The sequence below is a fragment of the Heterodontus francisci genome, chromosome 48 (genome assembly GCF_036365525.1).
Source record: "Heterodontus francisci isolate sHetFra1 chromosome 48, sHetFra1.hap1, whole genome shotgun sequence".
Lineage (NCBI taxonomy): Eukaryota > Metazoa > Chordata > Chondrichthyes > Heterodontiformes > Heterodontidae > Heterodontus > Heterodontus francisci.
In genome coordinates this window covers 8,231,047-8,256,325 of record NC_090418.1, presented here as the reverse complement: position 1 = coordinate 8,256,325, position 25,279 = coordinate 8,231,047, and the positions used below count along the sequence as shown (strand labels likewise).

At 45.9% G+C, this 25,279-nt stretch overlaps 1 protein-coding gene across 2 annotated transcripts in view; it reads left to right on the top strand.

Annotated features, from left to right (window-relative positions):
- The window catches only part of LOC137357405 (polyunsaturated fatty acid 5-lipoxygenase-like), a 32,892-nt gene extending 11,422 nt beyond the window's left edge, over positions 1-21,470 (top strand). For both annotated transcript variants that reach the window (XM_068023747.1, XM_068023748.1), the window contains exons 8-14: positions 1,050-1,253; positions 8,175-8,261; positions 10,804-10,973; positions 11,516-11,637; positions 12,404-12,504; positions 13,559-13,729; positions 16,217-21,470. In XM_068023747.1, coding sequence (XP_067879848.1) covers positions 1,050-1,253; positions 8,175-8,261; positions 10,804-10,973; positions 11,516-11,637; positions 12,404-12,504; positions 13,559-13,729; positions 16,217-16,396 — 1,035 coding nt within the window. In that variant the 3' untranslated portion in view covers positions 16,397-21,470. The remainder of the gene's footprint in view (positions 1-1,049; positions 1,254-8,174; positions 8,262-10,803; positions 10,974-11,515; positions 11,638-12,403; positions 12,505-13,558; positions 13,730-16,216) is intronic.
- The last annotated feature ends 3,809 nt before the right edge of the window (positions 21,471-25,279 follow it).

Sequence of the window (25,279 nt, the reverse complement as noted above, 5' to 3'; positions counted from 1 at the left end):
AATGCAAATCTATCTTCTATTAACAATTGATCCAGCATCAAATGCCAGTTGTGGAAGAGAGTTCCAAACTTCTACCACCTTTCATGTGTACAAGTGTTTCTTAATTTCATTCCCGAAAGGTCTGGCTCTAATTTTTAGACTCTGCTCCCTAGTCCTAGACTCCCTAACTAGCAAAAATAGTTTCTCTCTCTCTTCGAGATTCGACTTCTAATTTATCATAAAATGATAAAAAGGGGAAAAAAAAATTGAGCGTAAACTAGCAAGAAATATAAAAACAGATTGTCGGAGCTTCCGGAAGTATTTAAAAAGGGAGTAGCAAAAGTAAAGATTGGCCCACTAGAGGCTGAGATGGGAGAAGTTATAAGGAAATATCAGAGACATTAAATAAATACTTTGTACCTGTTTTCACAGTAGAAGACACGAGAAGCACACCCAAAATAGAGCTAAAGCTTGGGAGGTTAATGAGAATGAGGAACTTAAAGTAATTAAGACCTGTAGAGGAAAAGTAGTAGAGCAACTAATGGGATTAAAAGCCAACAAATCCCCTAGACCTGATGATCTACATCCCCGGGTTCTAAACAAAATGGATGCATTGCTTGTGATCTTCCAAAATTCTCTAGATTCCAGTTCAGATGAATGAGATGCAATCTCATTAACATTTATTAAGATTCTGAGAGTGCTTGAGGGGGTAGATGTGAAAAGTTGTTTCCCCTGACTGGAGAGTCCAGAACGAGGGGGCATTGTCTCAGAATCATTTAAGACTGAGGTGAGGAAAAATTCTTCACTCAAATTGGTTGTTATTCCTTGGAATTCTCTACCCAGAGGGCTGTGGAAGCTCAGTTGTTGAGTATATTCAAGACTGAGGTAGATTTTTGGACCCTAAGGGAAGTTAAGGATATGGAGATTGGGCGGAAAGAAGATTTGAGGTCAAAGATCAGCCATGATCTTATTGAATGGCAGAGCAGGCTTGAGAGGCCATGTGGTCCACTCCAGCTCCTATTTCTTATGTTCTTGCCCTATTCAGTTCCCTTTAATGTCTTGTGTTGCAGTTGAATCAAACCCCAGGAAAAAACAATCCCATTTTCCTCCCCTCGGATGCTGAGCTAGACTGGCTGCTGGCCAAGATGTGGGTGCGGAGTGCGGATTTTCAGCTCTATCAAATAATCTCCCACCTTCTGAAGACTCACCTGATTGTCGAGCCATTCTGCATTGCCACCATAAGACAACTGCCATATGTGCATCCCATTTACAAGGTATGAAATTCAAGAGCAACGCCACAAAAAACTTAAATTCTGACAGTGCCAGAAACATCCCTCCATTAGTATACATCAGGAGAAACACTGTACTCATAAATTAACGAAACAGAAATCTTTTGAGAGATAGAGAGAAATATGAAGACTTCAGAACCCCACACTACTTTGGTAGAACTTGGAGTTTGAAAACCTAAGAGTTAATATGACCATGCACCAGTGACTCTCAGATATATAATGGCAAGGTTTTAGAAATTGTAACATCCACCCAATAATATATAATTGAATCAAGCTTTCTGTACATTAGCAATTAATACAATGAATGAGAAGTGATTTGAATGTTTAAGGCAAACTGGTTTAGCCATTCATCGCTAGACCTTGCTGGACCACTTAAAGCACCTTCGGGTGCTGCTCTCATCTGCAAAAACTGCTCAACTATTCCAGGATCGTCCCAAAATGCAAAGATTACCCAAGGCTTAGGCACGGTGTAGGCATGTCCACACGAAGATTAAGGGTGGTACTGCCAAGTCTAAAGCCCCTTGGTTATCTAGAAGCTTACAGGGTAAGTTAAAGCAGAAAAAAGAAAGCTTCTGACTATTACTAATATCTTAATACTTTAGAAAGTGCAGGGGTGAAGTAAAAAAGGAAATTAGAAAAGCAAAGAGAGGACATGAAAAATTATTGGCAGGTAAAATCAAGGAAAACCCAAAGATGTTTTTATCAGTACATTAAGAGCAAGAGGATAACTAAGGAAAGGGTAGGGCCTATCAGAGATGTACAGGGGAATTTATGCGTGGATGCAGAAGATGTGGGCAGGGTTCTTAATGAGTTTTTAGTCTCTGTCTTCACAGAGGAGAGGGTTGATGCAGACATTGTAGTTAAAGAGGAGTGTGGAATATTAGATACGATAAGCATAATAAGAGAGGAAGTACTAGAGGGTCTGGCATCTTTGAAAGTGGGTAATTCGCCAAGACCGGATGGATTGCATCCCAGGTTGTTGAAGCCAGGGAGGAAATAGCAGATGCACTCAGGATCATCTTCAAATCCTCACTAGATACAAGCGGGGTACCAGATGATTGGAGGTCTGTGAACATTCTACATTGTTTAAAAAGGGTGCGAGGGATAAGCCAGATAATTATAGGCCCGTCAGTCTGACCTCGGTGGTGGGTAAATTGTTAGAATCTATTCTGAAGGACAGGATAAACTGTCACTTAGAAAGGTATGGATTAATCAGGGATAGTCAGCATGGATGTGTTAGGGGAAGGTCACACCTTACTGACTTAATTGAGTTTTTTGAGGAAGTAACAAGGAGGATTGATGAGGGTAGTGCAGTGGATGTGGTCTACATGGACTTTAGTTCAGGCATTTGACAAGGTCCCACATGGCAGACTGGTCAGTAAAATGAAAGCCCATGGGATACAGGGGAAGGTGGCAGGTTGGTTCCGGAATTGGCACAGGAAACAAAGGGTAGTAGTTGACAGATGTTTTGTGAATGGAAAGCTGTTTCCATTGGTGTTCCACAGGGCTCAGTGTTGGGTTCCTTGCTGTTGTGGTATATATTAATGATTTGGACTTAAATATAGGTGGCAATGTTTGGAAAATTTGCTGATACCAAAAATAGCCGTGTCGTTAATAGTGAGGAGGAAAGCCGTAGACTCCAGAATGAAGTCAATGGTTTGGTTGAGTGGGTGGAAAAGTGGCAAATGGAATTCAATCCAGAGAAGTGTGAGGTAATGCATTTGGGGAGGGCAAATATAGCGAGGAAATATACAATAAACGGGAGGATATTGAGAGGGATGGGAGAAGTGCATGTCCCTGAAAGTGGCAGGACAAATGGATAGAGTAGTAAAGGAGGCATCTTGTTTGCTTTTCTTTATTGACCAAGATATTGAGTACAAAAGCAGGGATGTAATGCTGGAACTGTTGTGTGCTGTTCTGGTCACCACGTTACAGAAAAGACATAATTGCTGTGGAGAGAGTACAGAGGAGATTTACAAGAATGTTGCCAGGGCTTGAAGGTTGCAGCGATGAAGAAAGATCGGATAGGCTAGGATTGTTTTCCCTGGAACTGAGGAGGATGAGACATGACTTGATTGAGGTGTACAAAATTATGACGGGCCTGGATAGAGTAGACAGGAAGGACCTGTTTCCCCTAGTGGAGAGGTCAGTCAGCAGGGGGCACAGATTTAAGGTGATTGGTAGAAGGATTAGAGGGGACATGAGGGGAAACTTTTTCACTGAGAGGGTGGTGGGTGTCTGGAATTCACTGCCAGGAATGGTGATAGAGGCAGAGACCCTCAATTCTTTTCAAAGGTACCTGGACATGCACCTGAGGTGCTGCAACCTGCGGGGCTATGGACCAGGTGCTGGAAGGTGGGATTAGTTTGGGCGGATAGTTTATTCAGCCGGTGCAGACACAATGGGCTGAATGGTCTCCTTCTGTGCCATACTTTTTCTGTGGTTCTATTGTTCTCTTCACTGCCAGCCATCATCTGAAACCCCTCTTCCCTGTATCCTTGAGCCTCACCTCCAACAAGTACAAGGAACTCATGGACTTGTTCAACACTATGGTTGAGACCATCCATTCAGCTACCTCTGTCACTTCCCTTCATTCCACTAGGCCACACTTCCTGCAAGGGTCCCTACAGCCCTAGGTCTGAAATCATATCTTTCTCTGGTTTCTTACCTATCTACCCTTACCCTTCTCTGAGCATATCTTGCTTATGGGGAAGACGGTGGTATAGTATTATTGTCACTGAACTAGTAATCCAGAGGGTGAGGCTAATACACTGGGCATGTGTTCAAATCCCACCATGTCAGCTGGTGGAATTAGAATTCAATTATTTAATTAATTGAATTAATTTATCAAAAACAAATCTGGAATTGAAAACTAGTCTCAGCTAATGGTGCCACAAAATTATCATGGATTGTTGTAAAAACCCATCTGGCTCAATTATATCCTTTAGGGATGGAAATCGGCCATCCTTACCTGGTCAAGCCTCCATACCAGACAAACAGCAATTTGGCTAACTCTTAACTGCCCTCTAGCAAGTCACTCAGTTGTCAAGGGAGGGGCAACAAATACCCACATCCCATGAAAGAATAAAAAATTAAACCTACTTCCTCTCTCAACCAGGGATAGGCATTGACATGTTGCACCACAGACATTGTCCCCCTTCTCTTCTCCCCCCTGTCCCCCTTCACTTCTCCATTCCCCCCGCGTCCCCCTTCTCTTCTCCCTTCCCCCCGCATCCCCCTTCTCTTCTCCCTTCCCCCCGCATCCCCCTTCTCTTCTCTTCTCCCTTCCCCCCGCGTCCCCCTTCTCTTCTCCCTTCCCCCCGCATCCCCCTTCTCTTCTCCCTTCCCCCCGCGTCCCCCTTCTCTTCTCCCTTCCCCCCGCGTCCCCTTCTCTTCTCCCTCCCCCGTCCCCCTTCTCTTCTCCCTTCCCCCCGCAACCCCCTTCTCTTCTCCCTTCCCCCCGCGTCCCCCTTCTCTTCTCCCTTCCCCCCGCGTCCCCTTCTCTTCTCCCTCCCCCAACCCCCTTCTCTTCTCCCTCCCCCGTCCCCCTTCTCTTCTCCCTTCCCCCCGCGTCCCCCTTCTCTTCTCCCTTCCCCCCGCATCCCCCTTCTCTTCTTCCTTCCCCCCGCGTCCCCCTTCTCTTCTCCCTTCCCCCCGCATCCCCCTTCTCTTCTCCCTTCCCCCCGCATCCCCCTTCTCTTCTCCCTTCCCCCCGCATCCCTCTTCTCTTCTCCCTTCCCCCCACATCCCCCTTCTCTTCTCCCTTCTCCCCCCTGTCCCCCTTCACTTCTCCCTTCCCCCCGCATCCCTCTTCTCTTCTCCCTTCCCCCCACGTCCCCCTTCTCTTCTCCCTTCCCCCGCGTCCCCCTTCTCTTCTCCCTTCCCCCCGCGTCCCCCTTCTCTTCTCCCTTCCCCCCGCGTCCCCCTTCTCTTCTCCCTTCCCCCCGCGTCCCCCTTCTCTTCTCCCTTCCCCCCGCGTCCCCCTTCTCTTCTCCCTTCCCCCCGCGTCCCCCTTCTCTTCTCCCTTCCCCCCGCGTCCCCTTCTCTTCTCCCTCCCCCGTCCCCCTTCTCTTCTCCCTTCCCCCCGCATCCCCCTTCTCTTCTCCCTTCCCCCCGCATCCCCTTCTCTTCTCCCTTCCCCCCGCATCCCTCTTCTCTTCTCCCTTCCCCCCGCATCCCCCTTCTCTTCTCCCCCCGTCCCCCTTCACTTCTCCCTTCCCCCCGCATCCCTCTTCTCTTCTCCCTTCCCCCCACGTCCCCCTTCTCTTCTCCCTTCCCCCCACGTCCGCCTTCTCTTCTCCCTTCCCCTCGCGTCCCTCTTCTCTTCTCCCTTCCCCCCGCATCCCCCTTCTCTTCTCCCTTCCCCCCGCGTCCCCCTTCTCTTCTCCCTTCCCCCCGCGTCCCCCTTCTCTTCTCCCTTCCCCCCGCGTCCCCCTTCTCTTCTCCCTTCCCCCACCGTCCCCCTTCTCTTCTCCCTTCCCCGCGCGTCCCCCTTCTCTTCTCCCTTCCCCCCGCGTCCCCCTTCTCTTCTCCCTTCCCCCCGCGTCCCCTTCTCTTCTCCCTCTTCCGTCCCCCTTCTCTTCTCCCTTCCCCCCGCATCCCCCTTCTCTTCTCCCTTCCCCCCGCGTCCCCTTCTCTTCTCCCTCCCCCATCCCCCTTTTCTTCTCCCTCCCCCGTCCCCCTTTTCTTCTCACTCCCGTGTCCCCCTCCTCTTACCCGTGTCCCCCTCCTCTTACCCGTGTCCCCCTCCTCTTACCCGCGCCCCCCTCTTACCCGCGCCCCCCTCCTCTTACCCGCGTCCCCTTCTCTTACCCGCGTCCCCCTCCTCTTGCCCCCGTCCCCCTCCTCTTGCCCCCGTCCCCCTCCTCTTGCCCCCGTCCCCCTCCTCTTGCCCCCGTTCCCCTCCTGTTGCCCCCATCCCCTCCTCTTGCTCTGCTGTCCCTCTTCTCTTCTCTCCTGCCCCCCCCATTCACTTCTTCCCCGTCCCCTTCTCTTCTCCCCCTTCTCTTCACTCCATCCAGTCCCCCTTCACTTCTCTTGTCCACCTCCTCTTCTCCCCCCGCCCCCCCGTCCCCTTCTCTTCACCCCCGCACGTCCCCTTCCCTTCTCTCGTCCCCCTCCTCTTCCCCCGTCCCCTTCTCTTCTCCCCCAACCCCCGTCCCTCCCCTCAAAAACCCAGCTCTACTCAAAAACCCAGCCTTGATCCTTGTAATCTATTGACCCATCTCCAACCTCCCTTTCCACTCCAGAATCCTTAAATGTGATGTCACCTCCGAGATTCATGCCCATCTTTCCCATAACTATATGTTGAACATCTGCCATAGTACTGAAACAGCCCTTACCAAAGTCACAAATGACATCCTGTGTGACTGTAGCGAAGGGAAACTATCCCTCATCACACCACCTCAACCTGTCTGCAGCACCATTCCCCTCCAACATCTCTATTCCATCGTCCTGGAAGGTGGGACTGCACTCGTCTACTAACATTTCAATTTATCCATTTGTAGCCAGAGAATCTCCTCTGCCCATTCCTACACCATTACCTCTGTTGGCTTCCTCCTATTTCTCATCCATTTGCTGCCCCTCAGCAACGTCGCCCAAATACAAAACATCAGGTTTCACATGTACGCTGACAAACTCCCAGCTCGACCTCACCCCCACCACTCTCTTGATCTCTCCGTTTGCTCTATTTGTCACAATGCTTGTCTGTCATCTAGGACTGGATGAACAGAAATTTTCCCCAATTAAATATATAGAAGAACAAAGCCATCTTGGTCCCCACCGCAAACTCTGTTCCCGAACCACCAACTCCATCCCTGGCCACTGTCTGAGGCTGAACAAGACCGTTTGCAAACTTGGTGTCATATTCGACCTTAAGTTGAGCTTCTGGCCCTGTAGCCTCTCCATCACTAAGACTACCTACTTCCACCTTCATCATATCACCCTCAGCTTATCTGCTGCTGAAACCCTCATTCATAATCTTGTTATCTCCAGACTTAACTATACCTCTGGTCTCCTGGCTGGATAATTATACAATGGGATTGAATGGAAAAGGTTTGATTCATTTTGTATTCGATATATTGGGACTCAATAGAACCAGGTTGGTCCATGAGTATTTTATACAGTGGAACTGAATAGGAAGGGCTTTACTCCATTGGGATTTGATACAGTGGGATTGAATGGGAGTGGTTTAGTGTACTGGAATATTTCCTGTGCTCTGAATGTCTTTGGACCCTGCTGTTTTCCCCCTGTCGGTTTGATGCCCTGTCTTACCTGTTCAGGCTGAATCAGATTTGACAGCTTCTGCTTTAATTTATGTGTGGAAATGTGGACAATTGCTCGGACTCCTAGCCCTAACCCAGGAAAAACAATGAAAGCAAGACTAAACTCCTGGCTGCATGATCTGTGAGGTCATGGCAGCAGTAAAATGTTCCAACTGGTTTGTTCGGATAGGGAAGCTCAGCAGACAAAAATAACTCATTCACTAACTATTGCACGTTTGTGATCTCCAGACTGGGTGTGCTAACTTTTAGAAACAGTGATAACAGGATGCAGTTTGGAGCGAATCTAACCACACTAATTGTCTCAAGGAGTAGACGGAACTCATGACAGATGTGGTGATGTAAGCCAAGAACAACCTGCTGAACCTTCCGCTTCTGTAAATTGCCTAGGCAACCACACTAAATTTTGAATAACAAGTGACGTATGCTCTGAAATGTATAAATGCTACCTCGCATTGTTTGAACTTAACTCACTTGTGACACTGTCAGTGGGGCGTGTGGTCCTGCACAGTAGAATCAACTGAGTTCAGCTTGCAAGCAATAAAGAGTAATTGATTTTAAATGGTGTCGAGACTTCTTTACCTATACAGGTCTGAACCGATTCTTACATATGTGTTTTTTTCAGCTCCTTGCTCCTCACACGAGATTCACGCTTGAGATTAACACTCGAGGCAGAAAAGCATTGATATCTGAAGATGGAGTGATGGGCGCGGTTAGTCTGATTGAATAAGCTCTCTCTCTACATTCTGCTTATAGATGTTTTAAGTAATAACTTGGTACCCATCAAGTTATGGGATGTTGGTGCTGGGGAATGGAACACTTTCTCTGGCAGCATCAAGCACTCCCTGGTCAGATACAATATGGGTTAGATAAAGAGGAATGTTCCTTCTTCACTTAGGAGTGTTTATCAGCCGGAACCTCAGAGCACTCCCTGGTGCACTCGTATCACATTTTCCATTTCCCAAACCATCCATTCTGTGGCCTAGAATTCAGATTGGCAATTTTGTGTCTGTAACTTTGGGCCAACCTTCTGACCTGATGAAGACTTTGTAGTAATTAAGATCCTTGCCTAACATCTTCAACAGAACCTATAGGTGAAGCTGACAGAGGTTCACAGTCATCCAGGGTCCACGTAACTTGTGCTGTTCTCCTCCCTCACTCTCAGTCTTCATGTTGCTCGACATGTAATACCCCATTCACTCACAGACTCAGTTGATCTGCAAGCATTGGCTACACTCTATAAATTATAGAGTCATTGCAACACAGAAGGAGGCCATTCGGCTTACTGAGTCCATGCTAGCTCTCTGTAGACCAATCCCCCACTGTTTCCCCGTAGCCCTGCAAATTTTCTCTCTTCAGATAATTATCCAGTTCTCGTTTGAAACCCTTGATTGAATCTACCTCCACCATACTCTCGGGCAGTGCGTTCCAGGTCCTAACCACTCACTGGGTGAAAAAGGATTTTCCTCATGTCACTGTTGCTTCATTTGCCAATCACCTTAGGTCGGTGTCCTCTGGTTCTGGATCCTGTAGCCAATGCCAACAATGACTCCCCACCTACTCTGTCCAGACCCCTCTATCAAACCTCCTCTTCTCTTTAGGAGAACAGCCCCAGCTTCTCCAATCTATCTGCATAACTGAAGTTCCACATCCCTGGAACCATTCTCATGAATCTTTCCTGCACCCTCTCTAAAGCCTTCACATCCTTCTGAAAGTGTGGTGCCCAGAACTGGGTGCAATACTTTAGTTGAGGCTAAACCAGTGTTTTATGCAGGTTTATCGTAAGTTCCTTGTTTTTTTGACTTTATGCCGCTTTTTATAAAACCAAAGATCCCCTATGCTTTATTAACTACTTTCTCAACCTGCCCTGAAACCTTCAACGATTTGTGCACATATACGCTCAGATCCCTCTGCTCCTGCATCCACTTTAGAATTGTACCCTTTCATTTATATTGTCTCTCCTTGTGCTTTCTACCAAAATGAATCTCTGCACACTTTTCTGCATTAAATTTCATCTGCCACTTGTCTTCCCATTCCACCAGGCTGTCTGGGAACAGCTTTTCTTTGTCTACTTTATCTAAACCTGTCACAATCTTATACACCTCTGTCAAATTTCCTCTCCATCTCCTTTGCTCCAAGTAGAACAATCCCAGCTTCTCCAACCGAACCTTGTAGCTAAAATCCCTCACCCGTGGAACCATTCTGGAAAATCTCCTTTGCAACCTCTCAAGGACCCTCACATACTTTCTAATTTCATGGTTCCTAGCAACAGCAAAGAGTGTGGTATTCAAATGTAAAAACATGATGTACACAGGTTTCCTTCCCAACAGAGAGGATCTGCTACCATCTAATGGCCAATGTTACTCTCATCGTCAGCTTTGTAACCTTCCATCCATCACTTCCCTTTATTCTCTGCTACTATACTGATTGCTCCTTGCTTATTCCTTTTGCGTCTCAAATGCAGTGTCCTACAAGCTCTTCCCCTCCCTGTATCCTGTCCCTGTGGAAATGGAGGTTGCTTGTTCCATCGCAATCTTCCTCCAGACCCAAAGACTGTGCAAACCTTTACTTTCCATTGTCTTCCCTTCCTGTCACAACCCCTTAAAACCTCAAACTGGCAGTATCTAACCACTAGTTACTGATTTATCTCACCTTTATTCCTACACTTGGTGGTATTTTACACCATGGTTCAGTGGGTCACACTCTTGACTCGGAGTCCGAAGGTTGTGGGTTCAAGTCCCGCTCCAGAGACTTGAGCACAAGAACCTAGGCTAATGCTCCAGTGTCAGTATGGAGGGAGTGCTGCACTGTCAGAGGTGTCACCTTTCAGGTGAAGCATTAAACCAAGGTCCACTCTGCTCTCTCAGGTGGATGTAGAAGATCCCAGATTACAAAGAAGAGCAGGGGAGTCCTTCCCCAGCGTCCTGAATCCTATTTGTCCCTCTAGCAATGTTGCTGAAATAAATTGTCTGCTTATATTATTTTCTGGTTGTGGGAGGTTGCTGTGTGCAAATTGGCTACTGCGTTTCTGAAATTACAACACTTCATGAGAAAGTACTTTATTGACTGTAAAGTGCCTTGGAAAGTCCTGAGGTGGTGAAAGGTGCTATATAAATGCAAGTCTGGCTTTCTGTTAAAAGCCTTGGCTTTTCACCTAGGCTTCTCATTAAAATAGACAAAACCTCATCTACAGTTCACGGTCCATCACCTGTCTGCGCCAACCCTGATCGCAATCTTTGTGTTTCATCCAAAAGACATTTGCTGCAGGAGCTAAAGCCCAAACTTTACTGACCCAGAACGAGTTCCGAGCCATCACCTACCAATCGCTATGCCTACCAGAGAGCCTGGAGAGACGTGGAGTCAAAGAACTAAAGGGTTACTATTACAAGGATGACAGCCTGCTGATATGGTCTGCGATTCACAAGTATGTGGTGGATGGGGGAGGGGGTATGCTCCTTCATAGAAAACGTTTCTCATCTAGCAGGTGATTGGGTAAGACTCCCGAGGTCCTGTGCACAGGTTATGCTCAATGACTTAAGTTAAATCCTGCAGACAGTCGAATACTCCAGAATGCAGCAGTTCCTGCCGACAATATCAGAGTGCAGTGTGCGATGAGCTATGTTGGCCGGGGATGAATGATGTAGACTGGCATGTTAGATTGATATCCTGATTGGGGATTCCATTCTGTTGTCTATGGGAGTCAGGGAGACGTCTCACGGTTCTCTTCTCAAGATGCAGCAACTCTGGGAGAGTCACTGCCAGTTCAGGGTCCGGATAGCTCAGTACAGGGAGGCACAGCTTGATGAAATGAATGATCTTTCCTCATTCCTCGCTTTACGTTCTTATCGTGGGGGAAATTATCCTTGACAGGATTGCAGATGACCTCTAATTTCAAAGGCTGTGCATAGTTATAAAACGTTTTTGCCCTTGTGCCTGATGCTTAACACATGTAAATGTGACCTTCAGGTTTGTCACCAACATTGTGATGTTTTACTATGAGAATGACCAGGAAGTAATGGATGATGCTGAGCTTCAGGCCTGGATTAAGGACCTCACTGAAGTTGGATTTCAAGACCTGAAAAACTCTGGTAGGTGAATGTAAACTGGTGGGTGAGCAAAAACTGCTGCAGGTGGATTCCTTATCTTGCAAAGCGAGAGTTTGGTGGTCAGGATTCTCTCGAGGTCAATGATATATGTTACCTTTGGGACACACCTGATGGAGAAATATCTATCTCTACTCTAAATATCTCCATTTTGTTTTACAGCCAATTAAGTGCTTTTGAAGTGGAGTGATGTAATGTAATGTAGGAAATGTGACAGCCAATTTGCACACAGTAAGCTCCCACAAACAGCAATGAGATAATGACCAGATAATCTTTTTTCGGGTGATGTTGATTGAAGGTTATATAATATATATAAAGAGGCCAGGACACTGGGGATAATTCCCCTGCTGTTCTCCCAAGACACGCCATAGGATCATTTATTTACACCCAAGAGAGAAAACAGCGCCCCGGTTAAACATTTTATCTGCTCACATTTACAACACTGAATTATCAGCCTAGATTTTTGTGCTCAAGTCTCTGGAGCAGGAGTTGAACCTAGAATTTGCTGATTCAGAGATAAGAGTAGCACACACTGAGCCACAGCTGCCCTGCAGAGACTGTACACAGGCAAGGCATTCACATTATGTACTGCTGCACTGCGTTAAGGGACTGTAGCAGCCCAGGTATCCAGTGGGATCACTTACATCCCCCTCTCCCAAACCACGCTGACGAATAAAACTATTGGATTTTGAAGTACTATCAAAGTTACAGCCAATCCGCTTTATTTTTCTAAATGGTGTCTATTTTTCAGGAATGCCGACATCGTTCACTAACAGGATAGACTTCTGCAAATTCCTCACCATGGTGATATTCACCTGCAGTGCCCAGCACGCAGCCGTGAATAATGGACAGGTAACTCCCTTGCAACATTTTTGCATACTTGACTAGTTGGTCTCAAAGGGTTTTTTGGTTTCAGCTATGGCTTTGATATGTTGTATGAATTTGGGGATTCTAATTAATAATTCTCAGAGTCTCAGCACCTTTTTCTTATCCCCTACTTGACAAGAGAAATCAGTGTAGGCCCACAGGAACAGAAGAGCTGATGAGCCCTCCGGACAGAGTCATCAAAACCTCTCTCTGTCAATTTGAGGCAATAGGAAGGTTGTTAACAGACTCCAATATTTTTGAGTGATGCTCGCCCATGCTGTGTTGGAAAGGCACCCCCTGTACTCAGCACAGCAGTGGGGTTGACTCAGGTCATGAATGGAACAAAAGGCACAATGTTCCAGATGCTGGAAATCTGTGCTAAAAACAGAAAACACTGAAAATACTCAGCAGGTCAGGCAGCATTTGTGGAGAGAGAAAAATAATTAACGTTTCAGGTCTGTGATTTTATAAGTAGAGGCATCGAAAGTGAGAGCAAAGGGATTGTGCTCAAACTTTATCAATCACTGGAGTATTCAGGAAACGCTTCAGGAATGATGTAAAGGCCTTGGAAAGGATATCAGAGGAGTTTTACCAGGGCTGAGGGATACCAGTTATGAGGAGAGGTTGGGGAAAGTTAGGGTTGTTCTCTTTGGAGTGAAAAAATGTTTTCAAGACGCTAAGTTTTGATAGAGAGAGAAAAATTATTCCCTCTGGTGAGTAGGTCAATAAGCAGAGGGCATAGATTTAAAATCATTAGAAAAGATGTAGAGGAGAGATGAGAAATGTTTTCACTCACTTGGGATCTGGAGCGGAAGCTGATTCCATAAATAATTTTACAAGGGAGTTGGACAGGTAGTTGAGGGTGAGGAACTTAGAGAGCTACAGACAAAAAGCGGGGGCAGGGTACAAAGCACAACTGCCCTTTCAAAGAGCCAGCATAGGTGCGAGTGGCTGAATGGCCTCCTTCTGTGCTGTGAGTTTCTATGATTCACAGTCCAGCTCCATCTGACTAACTTTCACTATCCTCTGCTCTCAACAGTATGACTGGAACTGCTGGGTTCCCAACTCACCTGGCTCAATGAGGAAACCTCCTCCCACCACCAAGGGAACAGTGACTATGGAGAACATCATGGAATCCCTGCCGGCCATCACCCAGTCCTGCACCCAGATGGCAATCACCTGGCATCTAAGCCGCAACCAGCCTCAACTGGTAAGGAATTGACGAGTGTTATGAATAAGTGAGGAAGGAGTCTCAGGCTCTCCACTCGCCCCTTCTCTGGTTTGGCCGTAACAGAGTTTATCTCTTTTAACAGTTGTTTTAGCTTACCACCTCAGTGAGCCCTTGCTTATTGTCCCTCGAATATAATTACAAATGAACCAATCAGACAGATTCTCTTGAATTTAAATAAGAAAGATGTAAGTTTATAAGCATTATCACTCCAACTCGTTTAAAAATTACTAAAATACATGACACATCCACGCTCACTTGCATATGAGAGGCACACGCACACAAATAGATACAGAGGGGAAGAAAGAATTGGGAGGGTGAAGTAGAGTTGGTAATAAATGGAACAGAAATACTGTTCTTAATGTCCTTAAGGTAATGTTCTTGATTGAAGTTAAAGTTTTGGAGTCCTTGCTGGGGGCCACGTGCACAATTTCAGGCTTGCTTCTCTGGTACCAGGAGATTGAAAAGAGGTTTCAGTTGTCGTCTTGTTGGTTGCCTGTAAAGTTCTGTAGTCTTTAGGCTTAAGAATCTGCTACCGTGGTTTCCCTGGGACTTTGCTGGGGGGAGAGAGAGAGAGACTTTTCTCTGCCAGTCCAGTTGCAGTCTTTTTCACTCTGAGGCACAGTTCAAAAACCTCTGTTCCTGGCAGGTGTGTCATGTGACCATCTCTTTGTTTGAAACAGCAACTTCTCGAGGGGTCTTTGAACTTCATAGTGTATCAGACATACTCGGTTGCGCGGGGGGTGGTGGGGCTCTTACAAAGTCAAAGGGGTGTTGATGTCTTTTCATTCCACCCATTGACAAAACCAAGCTCGCTCACTGAATCAGGGAGCAATCCCTGTTTCAGCTAGAACAGGGTTCCAAAACAGGGAACATTGTTCCAGCTAGAATGGTACTTTACTTCTGTCCCTCAACCAGTCTTTGTCTTCTCAAAGTGCAAATGTCCTTGGCCATTTTTAACTGTTCTGCTTTGTAAAAAGTTATTTGCAATGTCCAGTAAAAGTTTCAAATGGTGTTCCATGACAAAATTGATACGTTTCCATTTGACAGGTGTAATTTCCGTCACAACGAGTTGGCTCAATGTCCCACCTGTTTCTAAAAAATGAAAGAGCTTAGCCATCTGAAAAACAATTTAAAAGCAGACTCCTGAGAAGAATTACCTATAGTCCATTGCTCCAGGGTCTCCATAGGGTTTGCCCAGGCTTGTGCCCTGGAGAACACACTCTAGTTTCACTGAACACAGAGTTGACCACTAAGGCGCAAACCATTGTCTAACGAGATGGAGGGCTGCCAGAGTCTTGCGTTTTTAAGAGTCTATATTCTCGGGCAGTGCTAGCAGAGTGCTCACTGTCGGGGGCGGTGGGGGGGGGGGAGGTAGTGCTGAGGGAGCGCTGCATTGTTGGAGGTGCTGTCTTTCTCAATGAGGCACCTACCCTCTCAGTTACACCTAAAGAATCCAACAGCTGCCATTGGAAGAAGAGCAGGTGCGTTCCCCCCCACCTCCCCCCCCCCCCCCTCACTGGCCCAATATTTACCCCTCAATCAATATCCCTAAAAACAGATCAAATGGTCATTTATCTCGTTGTTGTTTATGGGAGCTTGCTGTGCACAAATTAATCCACAGCACATTGGAGCACTAATTCAATATCAATAGATATTAAACTAGCGACCTCACTAAGAAACCACCTAAATTCTGGGAGTGGGAACTGGAAAACTTCAATTTGTTTAGTCAGGGTTTCTTCTGAGACGAGGCTATGGCGTACTTTTGGGCCTTATGGATGAAGAATTAAATTGAGAGTGGAGGAAGTTTTACTTGCTATCTAACCAGTGCTGTACCTGCCTTTTGAGTGTTTGATGGGGACAGTGTAGAGGGAGCTTTACTCTGTATCTAACCAGTGCTGTACCTGCCTTTTGAGTGTTTGATGGGGACAGTGTAGAGGGAGCTTTACTCTGTATCTAACCCCGTGCTGTACCTGTCCTGGAAGTGTTTGGGACAGTGTAGAGGGAGCTTTGCTCTGTATCTAACCCCGTGCTGTACCTGCCTTTGGAGTGTTTGATGGGACAGCATAGAGGGAGCTTTATCTAACCCCATGCTGTACCTGTCCTGGAAGTGTTTGGAACAGTGTTGAGGGAGCTTTACTCTGTATCTAACCTCATGCTGTACCTGTCCTGGGAGTGTTTGGAACAGTGTTGAGGGAGCTTTACTCTGTATCTAACCTCATGCTGTACCTGTCCTGGAAGTGTTTGGAACAGTGTTGAGGGAGCTTTACTCTGTATCTAACCTCATGCTGTACCTGCCTTTGGAGTGTTTGATGGGACAGTGTAGAGGGAGCTTTACTTTGTACATGACCTGGGAATGCTTCATCCTCATGGACTGCATGCTGCTATCTCCCTTGATGAATTCACAATTCACGAATACAAAAAGATTATGTTGAAAGCTTCAAAGAAAATCTTTTTTGTTTTGTGTAGAGATTACTGGGTGATTGCAAAGAGGAATATTTCACTGAAAAGGCGGTGAAGGATATCATCAAGGAATTTCAGGAAGAGCTGAAGACAATCGATCGCAAGATTCAGGAGCGCAACGAGAGCCTGGACCTGAAATACGAGTACCTGCGTCCCGTGAACATTGAGAGCAGCATCACCATCTAATGAGCAGAGTGTCCAGGCTCAGGGATGGATGAGTGGATCCCTGATTGTTACCTGGGGGCTTTTAAACATTTGGGACAGTTACTTACTAAACTGTTGTGGTGGTGGTGTCTAATGAATATTTCTTTCTGAAATGGGGATGATAACATAGTGGTCTTGTTACTGGTCTAGTAATCCAAATCCCAGACTTATGCTGTGGAGACGTGTGTTCAAAATCCCACCACAGGAATTTAAATTCAATTAATAACGTCTGGAACAAAATACTAATCTCAATAATAATTAGCATGAAACTAGCAGTTTGTTGTTTAAAACCCATCTGGTTGATTAATACCCTTCAGGGGAGGAAATCTGCCATCCTTAACTGGTCTGGCCTACATGTGACTCCAGACCCACAGCAATGTGGTTGACTCCAAACTGCCCTCTGAAATGGTCTAGGAAGCCACTCAGTTGTATCAAACCACTACAGAGGAGTTGAATAATAAAACTGGATGGACCATCCGGCATCGACCTAGGCACTGGAACCGACAAAGGCACACCATATCCAGTCGACCCTGCAAAGTCCTCCTCACCAAAGTCTAGGGACCTGTGCCAAACTTGGGAGAGCTGTTTCACTCAGACTAGTCAAGCAACAGCCTGACATAGTTATACTCACTGAAGCATACATTCAAACCAATTTCCCGACTCCTTCAGCATTCCTGCATATGTCTTGTCCCACCAGAGGGGATGGCACAGTGGCATGCAGTCAGCAGGGAGTGGCCATGGGAGGCCACATTGACTCCAGACCCATGAAGTTCTCATGGCATCAGGTCAAACATGGGCAAGGAAACCTCCTGCTGATTATTACCTAGCGCCCCCCCCCGCCCCCCCACCAAGCGCTCCTCCATGTTGAACACCACTTGGAAGAAGCACTGAGGGGAACAAGGGTTCAGACTGTACTCTGGGGGTAGGGAGGCCTACACCAACAGTGGCTCGGAGCTGGTTGAGGGACATATCTACTAGACTAGGCCTGCGGCAGGTCGTGAGAGAACTTGACCTCATTCTCACCAATCTACCTATTGCAGTTGCATCTGTCCATGGCAGTATTGGTAGGAGTGACAACTGCACAGTCCTTGTTAAGATGAAGTCCCATCTTCACACTGAGGAATCCTCCATCGTGTTGTGTGGCACGACCACTGTGCTAAATGGGATAGACTCGGAACAGATCCACGAGGCGCTGTGGATCATCAGCAACAGCAGAATTGAATTCAACCACAATCTGTAATCTCGTGGCCTGGCATATCCCTCAGTCTACCATTACCATTAAGTCAGGAGACCAACCCTGGTCCAATGAGGAGTGTAGGAGGGTATGTGAATAGCAGCACTAGGCGTACCTAAAAATGAGATGCCAACCTGGTGACGCTACAACACAAGACTACATGCAGGTTAAACAGCAGAAGCAGCAGGCTCTAGACAGAGCTAAGTGATACCAGAACCAACTGATTGGATCAAAGCTCTGCAGTCCTACCACAATTAAACAACTAGCCAGAAGAGGCGGCTCCAAAAACATCCCCATCGTCAATGATGGGAGAGTCCAAAAGGCGGAAGCATATACAACCATCTTCTGCCAGAAGTGCCGAGTGGATGATCCATCTCGGCCTCCTCCTGAGGTTCCCAGCATCATCAATGCTGATTTTCAGCCAATCCGATTCACTCCACATGGTGTCAAAAAAAACAGCTGTAAGTACTCGTTACAGAAGGACTATGGTGATTGACAATATTCCAGCTGTAGTACTGAAGACTTATGCTGCATAACTAGCTGAGCTCTTAACCGAGCTGTTCCAGTACAGTTACAACTGGCTCAAGAAAATTGACACATCCTGAGCACCTTCAACGTGCCATGTAAATATAAATCAACCTTTCTTTCTAGACTCCAATGATGTGTGTGTACATTTTGCTAAGAAGCCAGAACAAGACCACCCAGGATGCAGTAGGTTTTTTAAAAAATTCATTCACGGGACATGGGCGTCACTGGCAACATCAGCATTTATTGCCCATCCCTAATTTCCCTTGAGAAGGTGGTAGTGAGCTTCCTTCATGAGCTGCTGTGTCCGTGTGATGTAGGTTCATGGTGTTCCGAACCATGACCTCCACCAACTAGAAGAACGTGGGTAGCAGATGATTGGGAACACCACCACCTGTAAGCTCCTCTCCAAGCAGCACACCATCTCTACTTGGACCTACATCAGCTATACCTCCAGTACAGCTGACATCTATCTGACAATGTGGAAAATTGTACAGTTATGTCCTCTCCACAAAAAGCAGAACAATCCAATCTGGTCAGTTACCGCTCCATCAGTCTACTCTCAATCATCAGCAAAGTGATGGAATGTGCGGTCGACAATGCTATGGAGTGGCCCTTACTCAGCAATAACCTGCTCACTTATGCTCAATTTGGGTTCTGCCAGGGCCATTCAGCTCTTGACCTCATTATAGCCTTTATCCAAACATGGACAAAAGAGCTGAATTTGAAAGCTGAGCTGAGAGTGACTGCCCTTGACATCAAGGCAGTATTTTACCATGTGTGGCATCAAGGAGCCCTAGCAAAACTGAAGTTAATGGGAATTGTGGGGAAAACTCTCCACTGGCTGGAGTCATACCACAAAGGAGGATGTTTGTGGTTGTTGGAGGGCAATCATCTGGACATCACTGCAGGCGTTCCTCAGGTAGTGTCCTAGGCCCAACCATCTTCAGTTGCTTCATCAATGACCTTCCCTCCAACATAAGTGGGGATGTTTGCTGATGATTGCACAATGCTCAGTACCATTCATAACTCCTCAGATATTGAAGCAGTCCAGGGTCATGTGTAGCAAGACCTGGACAAGCCTAAATGTTGGGTTGACAAGTGGCAAGTAACATTCAAGCCACACAAGTGGCAGGCAATAAACATCCCCAACAAGAGAGAATCTAAACATCTCCCCTGACATAACAGCATTACCATCGCTGAATCCCTCACCATTAACATCCTGGGGGTTACCATTGAACGGAACCTTAACTGGACGAGCCATATAAACACTGTCACTACAAAGGCAGCTCAGAGGCTGGGAATTCTGCAGCTAGTAACTCTCCTCCTGACCCTCCAAAGCCTGTCCACCATTAACAAGGCACAAGTCAGGAATGCGATGGAAGACTCTCCACTTGTCTGGATGAATCTCCAACAACGCTCAAGAAGCTTGCACCATCCAAAACAAAGTTGCCCACTTGATCGGTACCCCATTCAACTTAAAACATTCACTCCCTTCAACATCAACACAAGTAACAGCAGTGTGTACCATCTACAACTCGCCAAGCTTCCTTTGACTGCACCTTTCATACCCGCAACCTCTACCGCCTAGAAGGCCAAGGGCAGCAGACACATGGGAACATCACCACCTGCAAGTTCCCAGCCAAACAGCACAACATCCCTATTTGGACTTACATCAGCCTTTCTTTCATTGTGGCTGGTTAAAATCCTGGAACTCCCTACCTAACAGCATTGTGAGTGAACCTACACTACACAGACTGCAGCGGTCTACACCAACACCTTCTCAAGGGGAATTTATAGATCGGCAATAAATGCTGGCTTCGTCAGCGACGCCCACATCCTGTGAACGAATGAAAAGAAATCTACTGCATCCTGGTCTTGATTAGGCTTCTCAACAAATATACACACAAATCATTGGAGTCTAGAAAGAAAGATGGATCTGCATTAACATAGCACCTTGCACATCCTCAGGATGTGTGTGCATGGTCAGTTCTTAAGAGCTTTATACTCACAGCTCCGCTTTACTAGCTTTGAAACAGACCATTGGACAAACAGGTCGTGTGGCTCTCCTTGCGTTCCCCTATCAGGGTATAAGACATGTAATAAATCATTCCTGAATACCTAAGTGTTGTCGCCCAGATAGGAACTTTATAGGTGAATATTTCCACAAAAGTCTTTCAGCTGCCTCAACTTGTGCATAGACTGCAAGAAACAGTCCTTTCACACATTCTCTGCAGGTCCCACTTGTCCTAAGGTAGAGTTGGATATTGACACAGCTGAGAGGAGATTAGGATCATAGGAGATAGGAGCAGGAGTAAGCCATTTGGCCCGTTGAGCCTGCTCCACCATTCAAACAGATCATGGCGAATAATCTACCTCTACGCCATTTTCCCCCATTATCCCCATATCTCTCGATGTCATTAGTATTGTCAAGAAAACCCGATATGCCAAATGAGAAATATTAATTCATCAGTTGGAAACTGACAATAGACGTTTAATGTAGAAAATATTAATTACTTTAAAAAAAAAACTGGCTGCCAAGCTGGCCACTGCAATTTGCATCTGAAACACCTTTGCACATTCAAAGGACCAACCGGAGCTAGAAATCTGACGAAGCCCAGCCAGGACAATGCTTTGGCTAACTGAGTAGATTATCCAGCTCACCCTCATTAGTGGGACATTCAAAGCTATCTCAAGGAGACGTCCTGTAGGGGGTAAATACTGATGACAACACCTGAGAGAGGTTTTGGATTTTAGTCTTTGGACCTCATTAAAAACAAAGGTGACTGAGAGAGCCATGTGACTGTCCATCTCTGAAAAAACTGGAAGTTTTGTTAGACAGACAAGAGACAAGCAGTAACTAAGTGTGCAGCAGCAGAAAAGACTGTGTGCCTCCCTTTCTTTCTCCCTCTCTCTCCAGAAAACATCAAATTTGAAAACCATCTGCGACTGTGGACCATCCGAGCCTACAAACTGCTACAGCCAGAGACCAGGGGAAGAAGACCATCTACCAGTCCGCCATCAAGAAAACCCTGAGCAAAGTGGGCCAGCCACAAAGTACACTTTGACCAGCCAAGGACTTCAAGAATGCAACTTCAGCCAGAAGACCACTGAATCATCCAACCCCACCGACAGTGTATTTAACTTTTTATTCTGGACTTTTAATCCAATCAGAAAACCTACTCTCCACTTCGTAATCTACTTGTGTGTGTGTGATTCTTCTGCGAATGTGTAGCGTATTTTTGATTATTTTAGATTGGGTTTCGCTTGTTAAGTATAATAAACTTACCTCTTCCTTGTTTAAACTCAAGAAAACCTGTCCAATTGGTTCTTTCACAATCACATTAAAAGTAAAAGGTAAAACACTCAGATGTGGTAAGCACAACCACTGTTGAAAAAGGAATAAACCCTGTTGCAGTCAAATAAGAGGAAGGGCAAGAGGGGCAACTGTGAAGCCCCCCTCCCCCCTTACTTGGCCATAACAGAATGCAGAAATCTATCGCTTTCTGTCTTGAACATGCTCAATGATTGTGCTTCCACAGCCCTCTGGGATAGAGAATTCCACAGATTCACCAATGAAGTAAAGAAATTCCTCATCATCTCAGTCTTTCATGGCTTGCCCCTTATTCTGAGACTGTGTCCCCTTGTTCTATCTTTACCAGCCAGAGGAAGCATCCCATCCACATCTACCCCGTCACGTCCTGTAAGAATTTTGTAAGTTTCAATGAGATCACCTCTTATTCTTTGAAACTCTAGAGAATTCAGGCCCAGTCTCTGCAATCTCTCCTCATAAGACAATCCCGCTATCTCAGGGATTAGTCTGGTGAACCTCCATCGCACTCCCTCTATGGCAAGTATATCCTTCCTTAGATAAGGAGACCAAAACTGGACACAATACTCCAGGTGTGGTCTCACCTAGGTTTTATACAATTTCAGCAACACATCTTTACTCCTGCACTCAAATCCCCTTGCATTGAAGGCCGACATACCATTTGCCACCTTAATTGCTTGCCGTACCTACATACTAGCTTTAGTGACTCCTGAACAAGGACACCCAGGTCTCTTTGGACATCAACATTTCCCAACCTCTCACCATTTAAGAAATACTCTGCCTTTCTGTTTATTTTTACCAAAGTGGATCACTTCACACTTATTCACATTCTATTCCATCTGTATGTTCTTGCCCATTTGCTTAGCCTGTCCAAATCCCCTTGAAGCCTCTTAGCATCCTCCTCACAACTTACATTCCCTCCCAGCAATGTTTGCTGCCTCTTGCTGTTTCTTAGCTCTACCCAAACTGATTCTACATCTTGCTCCTTCGATCTAAGAGCCTCTCTCACTAATGTACTGATCTCGTCCCTTATTAACAGCGCTATCTCACCTCCTTTCCCCCTCCGCCTATCCCTCCTAAATGACGAACATCCCTTAATATTCAATTCCCAGTCCTGGTCACCCTGTAACCACATCTCCGTAATGGCAATTAAATTATTCCCATTTATCTCTATTTGTGCCTTCAAATCATCTACCTTGTTGCAAATGCTGCGTGCATTCAGATAGAGTGCCCTTAACTTTGTCTTAATAGTACTCCTTATTCCGATTCCATTTGATGTTTGCCTTTGTGTCGTCTACCTTCCAATTTCTACTTCCTGTTACCAGTTTTGTTTCCCCCCAATCTGAGGTTCCCAACCCGCTGACAATTTAGTTTAAACCCTCCCCAACGGCACGAGCAAATCTCCCTGCAAGATGCGAAAGTGCAACCCGTCCATCTTGTACAGGTCCCACCTACCCCAGAACAGATCCCAATGCCTCAGAAATCTGATCGGTCTTCACTATTGAGGATACAAGTAACATCCCAGTATTAGCTGTAAGTCAGGAAATGGAAGGGAGGGAGGAACTCAAGAAAATTACAATCACCAGGGAAGTGGTACTGAACAAATTGTTGGAGCTGCGGGCTGACAAGTCCCCGGGTCCTGATGGACTTCATCCTAGGGTGTTAAACGAAGTGGCTAGTGAGATATTTGATGCGTTAGTTTTAAATTTCCAAAATTCCCTAGATTCACGGAAGGTTCCGTTAGATTGGAAAATAGCGAATGCAACACCTTTATTCAAAAAGGGAGTGAGGCAGAAAGCAGGAAACTACAGGGCAGTTAGCTTAACATCTGTCTTAGGGAAAATGTTAGAAGCTATTATTAAAGATGTTCTAACAGGGCATTTAGAAAAATTCGAAGTAATCAGGCAGAATCAACATAGTTTTGTGAAAGGGAAATCATGTTTAACCAATTTATTGGAGTTCTTTGAGGGAGTTACATGTGCTGTGGATAAAGGTGAACCGGTGGATGTATTATACTTAGTTTTCCAGAAGGCATTTGATAAGGTGCCACATCAAAGGTTATTGCAGAAAATAAAAGCTGATGGTGTAGGGGGTAACATATTGGCATGGATAGAAGATTGGCTAGCTAACAGGAAACAGAATGGCCATAAATGGGTCATTTTCTGGTTGGCAAAATGTAAGGAGTGGTGTGCCACAGGGATCTGTATACTTTTTTTTAATACTTTTTTTAGATGAAGGGACCGAAGATATGGTTGCTAAATTTGCTGATGACACAAAGATAGGTAGGAAAGTAACTTGTGAAGAGGACACGAGTTCAAAGTGAAAGGGGAAAAGTTTAGGGGGGATATGCGTGGAAAGTTCTTTACGCAGAGGGTGGTGGGCACCTGGAACGCATTGCCAGCGGAGGTGGTAGATGCGGGCACGATGGAGTCTTTTAAGATGTATCTGGACAGATACATGAATGGGCAGGAAGAAAAGAGATACAGAAGCTTAGAAAATAGGCGACATGTTTAGAGAGAGGATCTGGATCGGCGCAGGCTTGGAGGGCCGAAGGGCCTGTTCCTGTGCTGTAATTATCTTTGTTCTTTGTTCTTTCTTTGACATAAGGAGGATACAAAGGGATATAAATAGCAATGTTTAAGTGGGTTGAGTGGCAGGCAAAGACCTGGCAAATGGAGTATGATGTGGGAAAGTGTGAAATTGTCCACTTTGGCAGAAAGAATAAAAAAGCATATTATCTAAATGGTGAGAGATTGCAGAGCTCTGAGGTACAGAGGGATCTGGGTGTCCTAGTGCAGAAATAGCAAAAGGTTAGTATGCAGGTACAGCACGTAATTAGGAAAGCTAATCGAATGTTATCGTTTATCACGGGAATCGAATAAAAAAGTAGCAAGGTTATGCTTCAGCTATACAGGGCATTGGTGAGACCACATCTGGAGTACTGTGTACAGTATTGGTCTGCGTATTAAAGGAAGGATGTGAACGTGTTGGAGGCAGTACAGAGAAGATTTACTAGACTGATACCTGGAACGGGTGGGCTGTCTTACAAGGAAAGATTAGACAGACTAGGCTTGTATCCACTGGAATTTAGAAGAGTAAGAGGTGACTTGATTGAAATATATAAGATCCTGAGGGGTCTTGACAGGGTGGATGTGGAAATGATGTTTCCCCTTGTGGGAGAATCTAGAACTAGGGGTCAAAGAATAAAACAAAGAACAGTACAGCACAGGAACAGGCCATTCGGCCCTCCAAGCCTGTGCCAATCTTGATGCCTGTCTAAACTAAAACCTTCTGCACTTCCAGGGTCCGTATCCGTCTATTCCCATCCTATTCATGTATTTGTCAAGATGTCTCTTAAACGTCTCTATCGTATCTGCTTCCACCACCTCCCCTGGCAGCAAGTTCCAGGCACTCACCACCCTCTGTGTAAAAAACTTGCCTCGCACATCCCCTCTAAACTTTGCCCCTCGCACCTTAAACCTATGTCCCCTAGTAATTGACTCTTCCACCCTGGGAAAAAACTTCTGACTATCCACTCTGTCCATGCCACTCATAACTTTGTAAACCTCTATCATGTCGCCCCTCCACCTCCGTCGTTCCAGTGAAAACAATTCGAGTTTATCCAACCTCTCCTCATAGCTAATGCCCTCCAGACCAGGCAACATGCTGGTAAACCTCCTCTGTACCCTCTCCAAAGCCTCTACATCCTTCTGGTAGTGTGGTGACCAGAATTGCATGCAATATTCTAAGTGTGGCCTAACTAAAGTTCTGTACA